This window comes from Orbicella franksi, chromosome 5 (genome assembly GCF_964199315.1).
Source record: "Orbicella franksi chromosome 5, jaOrbFran1.1, whole genome shotgun sequence".
NCBI lineage: Eukaryota > Metazoa > Cnidaria > Anthozoa > Scleractinia > Merulinidae > Orbicella > Orbicella franksi.
Window position 1 is genome coordinate 2,406,252 of NC_138149.1, and position 6,149 is coordinate 2,412,400.

The 6,149-nt window shown below is 36.1% G+C and overlaps 1 protein-coding gene across 3 annotated transcripts in view; it reads right to left on the reverse strand.

Moving 5' to 3' along the window:
• Window positions 1-307: 307 nt before the first annotated feature.
• Window positions 308-6,149, reverse strand: part of LOC145488533 (tRNA-uridine aminocarboxypropyltransferase 1-like) — a 7,129-nt gene continuing 1,287 nt past the window's right edge. The window contains exons 3-10 of one of the 3 annotated variants that reach the window (XM_081467421.1): window positions 4,954-5,044; window positions 4,783-4,812; window positions 4,624-4,647; window positions 3,806-3,937; window positions 3,389-3,450; window positions 3,098-3,184; window positions 2,317-2,397; window positions 308-1,502 (exon numbers count right to left, since the gene is read on the reverse strand). In XM_081467421.1, the coding sequence (XP_081323547.1) occupies window positions 1,475-1,502; window positions 2,317-2,397; window positions 3,098-3,184; window positions 3,389-3,450; window positions 3,806-3,937; window positions 4,624-4,647; window positions 4,783-4,812; window positions 4,954-5,044 (535 nt within the window). In that variant the 3' untranslated portion in view covers window positions 308-1,474. The remainder of the gene's footprint in view (window positions 1,503-2,316; window positions 2,398-3,097; window positions 3,185-3,388; window positions 3,451-3,805; window positions 3,938-4,623; window positions 4,648-4,782; window positions 4,813-4,953; window positions 5,045-6,149) is intronic. The other 2 variants (XM_081467419.1, XM_081467420.1) reach the window with 2 other exon arrangements.

Below are 6,149 nucleotides of genomic sequence, written 5' to 3' on the forward strand. Positions count from 1 at the left end.
TTTTGTCCTTCTTTTCCGACAGCAGTAGCGAGTTAATACAAGTTCTGATAAGAAATTATAATTTCAAACTTACCTACAAAACCCTTTATACTGCTTTTTTTTCATTTGTCTTATCAGCAAGCGATCTTACAATTTGCATAAATAGATTGTGAGGCAAATGTTAAATATCAATTTTCATAAAATACATACACCCGATGTAAGATTAACCCCTTGTTGATTTTACTTTTTTTTTTCGTTTACTTTTTAAGAAAATAAAGCAGAAATATTTTGAAAACATGCATGTCGCTCCATTTTGCTATATTTTTGTTTTAGCACTTGAGAAATTAGAATATTTTCATGATATTCACTGAAAAAAAAAAGGCTGGTGAAATTATGATATACTAATATTACAAAATATGAAAAGTAGGTAGTCGTCGATCAAAAACCCTCAAATACCTGTTTCTTCTACTTGGAGTGATTGAAATAAACTTCTTTCGATGGCTCAGCACGAATTTGTTTAGTTCATAATTTCTTTTCACAGCAGGAAGCTCAAGTATATTGAGAAGATTCTTATTCCTAATGAAACCTATTTAATAACACGACTTTTTCATCGGTTCATTGTGCACTTCATTCAAGACAGAGAGAAATTTCATTCTTTTAAAATTAATCTTTTCCTTGGACTGTTTACTTTCACGAAACGGCAAGAAATATAAAACTGTCAAGAACAATGTTCATTGTGATAGGTTTGTCACTTATTTGTTGGTTGTCATACCAACTGCACCGTTGTACATTGCTGTTGACACTTACACCAACTGTATTTTGAAAGTCGTAACAGTTATGTTGATAGCAACAGTTTTGAATCTGGCGAACTCAGTTGTCAACATTATCGTGTGTCCATGTTTAAGGAAAGCGTTGAGAACATTGTCTTGAATCATAGTACAACCAACCAAATGTCTTATTATACAACATTTCTTACTCACAGTATGAAGTCCCAAGTTTATGTAACAGCACAAAGAAAATGAGGACGTACACTGAGAGTATGGTTTACACTTACACGTATGAAAAGTTTACAGCCAAACTAAAATGGATGTCAAATAATATACTAGCTTTGAAGTTTTACTATGTCTACAAAGGTCTACAAAGTGGAGTGTTTTCCAGCGTGAGCACACAAATTGAACATCGGGTTAAAATAGGACACAAATGCACTGCCACGAATCCGAAGACGATTACAACTAAGACCGAAAACGCTCCGCATACGTATTGCAAATAAAAAAAGGTCACAAGCCCGGTATCAGCCCCAGCCTGCCTGCGGAAATCGACGGATTCATGCCTTTTTTTTGCTGACAGAAACATGGCCCTTAGTTGAAACATATCTAAACTTGCGACTTTGGTCTGCTGCAGACATTAGTTAGTTACTAGTAAAAATAATACACTTCACTCTAGATAATAATAACTTTATTTAATAGATGATTTTACAAGCCGTCAATTACATTTTCTAAGTTTCTTTTTCTCTTTTCTTCTTGCTGCAAGCAGAAAACATTTAATGATTAAACTGTGCAAAAGCAAGATAGGTAGTAAGCTACATTTAATATTCTTACTTGCCTCTGAGGGTTAAAATATAAAAACAAGAATTCATTCATCCCTTAGCTACTGTGGTTCTGTTTGTTTCATTCCCCCAATTCTTAAAGCTGGTAGAATTTAAATGACTTTTTGTACAGGTAAGCATTGAAATTGGTATATTCAATCTCAAGTTTCAGCTGACGAATAATTTCTACTTTAGACAAGTAATAATTTATATGCGGTGACTCAGCAGTTTAGCTCTTCAAGGCTACCTTATTATTAGTCGGAAGAAATGAACATATCTTAGCAGAGTTTGCATGTTGTGATTAGTTCCTTCATTCTTATTAACTGAAGTCTCATCTTAAAGTGGTGGTGCTTTGCACAAAGTTGAAACTTCGTACTTTGTGTGGAGTTTAAGATGATTTAATTTATTATGGAACAACGCCATAAGCTACTGAGCTTTAATTTTTATCGTCCATCTGTCTGTTTGTCTGTCTGTCTGTCTGTTTGAAGGAGAACATAGAAGTGGTTCCTTGTAGAGAAGAAGTGATACTGTCTAGCTGTAATGTCATAAGCTCAGATCTAAGCATTTACACAGGCCACCATATCGATAGCCAGATCTACAATGATTACAATTTTAATGAGAAATTTGTTTCATTCCAGGCTAGAAGGAAATCAAGGGCAAAATAGAACTTTACAAAAACTGAAAGTATTCTTGGAAACCATGTTTCTCCCGATGTATAGTTGATGAAGCCAGCAACAAACAACTTTTCTCACCTTTTTACCTGTTCTTCTTGTATCAAGTTGTATTGAAAAACAAAGAAATACAACAGATTGTCATATCGCCCATCATATTCCCTGATGGCGCAAATGAAAATGACCAGTAATCAGTAAAATCAAAGGTAAAACAAAATGCAAGAGAATTTTTATTGGCTGAGTTTGGATAATGCACACGCCCTGCCACACTACAAGTAAATCTGCAGAGACCTACTGTACATGTAGCATCCTACACAAATGTTCTTTTTGTTTGCTCATCATGTGCTCTTCATAGGAGAGAAATGATTGCACGACGAGCCCAGAGCATCTGTGTAGGACGCCTATACAGACCTGCACTTGAGTGACATTTTCAGGTAGCAATTAACATAGTCTGCAAATGCAGACGTATTTCTGGCTGCTGCTTGTCAGTACCAAAAATTTCAAGAAAGACAAGTGAGAGCCGTAAATACGTCTGCATTCGCAGGCTACCACTAACAATGTTTCCTTTGAAAGAGCACAGTGATGCTTATTGAACTCTGGTACCATTTCAGGGGAGGTATCAGTTATTTCAAAACACTCTTTTTGAAAAAAAGAGCTCATTAAGTACTTCCAGCAAGGGCAGCATTGTTGATCGGGGATTGGAGGGAGGGGGGAGGGGGTGGGGGGAGAACAATGATATTTGTGGGCTGCATTTGCTAGTCTATTTTTAAAACAATTTTTGCCCTGAGTGCTTATTTGACAGGGCAAAATCAGGGGAGGAATTTTTTTACACAAATATGGTACAGTGGAAGCATTTTCAAACCTTTTTAAAATGTGCTGATCATATTCCTTGAAAAAGTAGTAAACAGCTTCAATGGTGGCCAGGCATGTTTCAGGCTTCCTCTGAGGCCTATAGACATCAGTAACACTCCAGAAGTAAATCATTATAAATAACATGTAGGACGTTAAAGCTGATAAAGATCCCTTGTGTGACCAGTGTGTTAAAATTATATTAAATTATTGTTGTTCCTGATAGCCATGAATTTCTTTTGAGAGGCTCTTACAAACAACTTACAATTTTACATTTTGTCATACAAAAAAGTTATTTGCCTACCTCCAAAAGTGTGTTACAGCTTTTTCAAGTTTTACTCTTTGAAGTTCTTTCAACTTCTCGTCCTTGAAGAAAGGATTATTGTTACAAAAGAGAAAGCATGAATTGATGTTAAAAGAACTGAATAGCAGCCATGTTAACACTTTGTCTGGTTTTTGTTTCATCGTTCCAGTGATGTGAGCTGCACACATTACAGTATTTCTCCTTGGTGGAGAGTGCAACTAAGGGTCTCCTGTGGCCCTAACTTTGTCTGCTATAGTGGCCATTGTATTACTGCATCTCCAAGGTGTTTTAAATAAATGCTTAGATATAAAAGATTCTGTGCCCTTTAAGGCTCTAGCATCATATGACTATAGAATCCAAAATATTTCCAAATTACATTCAAAACTTGGAAGAATGAAGGGGTGTGGATGTACTTACAGTTATTATCTGATGGCACTGTTGCCATGTGCTGTCTATAAATACTACTCTGTCTATTAAGGTACTTGGATCTGTTGAATGTGGTATCAGTCTGTCATGGTTTTGTCTAATCATCTCAAGGGAAATGGCATCCTATAAAAAAAAAAAGAGTCTTGAAAAAACACCATACATGATAATTTTCTAATCCAAGAAGAGCATTTGGGGGAGGAATGTGGGCTGGTAAATCAAGCCTACATGTATGATAAGATCTGGGCACTATATACATGGATTACAGACAGTACAGTCAATGTTTACACAACCAGATCCAGTCACGACCATTATTGTGAGCCCTGCTTGAATTTTCATTCAAACTCAGGGATGAAAAGCTCTTGTAAGCAGCCACCTTATTCAGGAAATACCAACCGGTCTTTTACTTAGTTTGATTTCAGTTCTCACAAGTGGCAACTCATGGATTCTAATTTATCTAAGTCAACAGTTAAATAAAAGTATGAACTACTTGATTATATCCACCATATTACAGCATTAAGATTAATAAAGTAAAACTTTTAATTCTGTTCAAGAATTTACTGCTGAAGAAAGAGTGTTACCCTTGACTGAGGGGCAAGCTTTATGCCAAGAGCACTTAGTAAGCCACCAGTCTGTATTGTGCATTTTTACTTGAGCTCATAGTATTCAGTGACCAGCTCTGGAGAAAACTATTTTAAATTTTGGATTTCCAAACTGTGGGTCACCTTACAAAGTCTTATGAGAGTATTGACTGCATTATATATGATAATTTTTTAATTTAAAAAAAAAATGTTTTGTTGATATAAGCTTACCTCAGATGGAAATACAATTATAACCTGTAAGGTAAGTCAGCAAAGACATTGAGATTTAAGATATTCTCCTCAATTTCAACAAAATGCTCCATGAAATGACAAAATTCCTAGTGATTTCACTTAGGATTTCACACATCAGTATAACGAGGCAGCCAGTACCTTTTCTTTTTCTTGGAACTTTGGAACCTCCTTGGATAAAAGCAGTAAGGGGAAAGATAATTTTAATATCAATTGAAACTCATCTCTACATGTATATTTTTACCTTTGCAGATTTGGATATAATAATAAAAAGAATAAATTTGCAAATAATTCACAAAAATAAAGACTTACAGGGTAGCTGTACATTGTCACTTCATCAGGTGCCATGATACATGCGTGAGTGGCTGTACTTTTTCCCACCAACTCCCTTTGATGTTTTATTCTGGTGAAATAATATCCATGAGAGGGTAAGAATTTATTTTTATTTACTTTTATTAATCGGTCAGTGTAAAATCCAGACTGGAGACTGCAGACCACAGACTTTCTATTATTGAGTAATAACCGTAAACAGGATTATTCCTGAAGGCTTATCGTAGTGAAAGTCTGCACTACGGTTACGACAATATACTCTGGTTAGCCAGAATATTACTCAGGTTAGCCTAAATATCACTCAGGTCAGCCTGAATATCACTCCAGTTAGCCTGAATATTACTCAGTTTAGCCCAAATATTACTCAGGTTAGCCTGAATATCACTCAGGTTAGGCTAAAATATTAATATCACTCGGGTTAGCCTGAATATCACTCAGGCTACCCTAAATATCGCTCCGGTTAGACTGAATATCACTCCAATTAGCCTGAACATCACTCCAGTTAACCTGAATATCACTCCGGTTAGCCTAAATAATGCTCCAGGTAGCCTGTTTATGGTCAGCTCTTAATGGTGAAGACGGAATACCATTCAGTCAATAAAAAGTCTACAGTTTGGATTTTACCCCTAGTCTGCAGTCTGCACTTTACTCTCAGTTTGCATTTTACCCCTGGTCTGCAATCTGCGCTTCACAATGACCAATGTGAAATGCAGACCCTGGTACTCTTATGCATTTGTGTGATTACATTTCAGGCATTTAGACAGCCAGATGCAATCCCACCAGAGAAGAAAATCACGCTCCACCTACTATGATGTACATGTACTCACAGTAACACAAATAGTAAAACTATCAGTCTGAGTGCTCTGTATTGCTCTTATCCTGGGTTGATGTTGTACAAATGTATGTTCGACGCCAGTAAAATCAGTTGCAGAATATGTAAAATTTTTCTAGCAAAATTACAGACAGACAGACAGACAGACAGACAGAAGAGGGTTGTACAAGGGGTGGGGGGTGGGGGTCTCTGGCACGGTTCACGAATGGAAAAAATGGAGGATCACGGATATAAAAATTTTGTTTTCCCGAATCACGAAAATAAGCAAGTAAGATATTTTTTTAATAACCTGTTCTTACACTAGAAAGAGTGTTTGAAGAAAGCAAAATCGTGAAAGGCTAAGTCA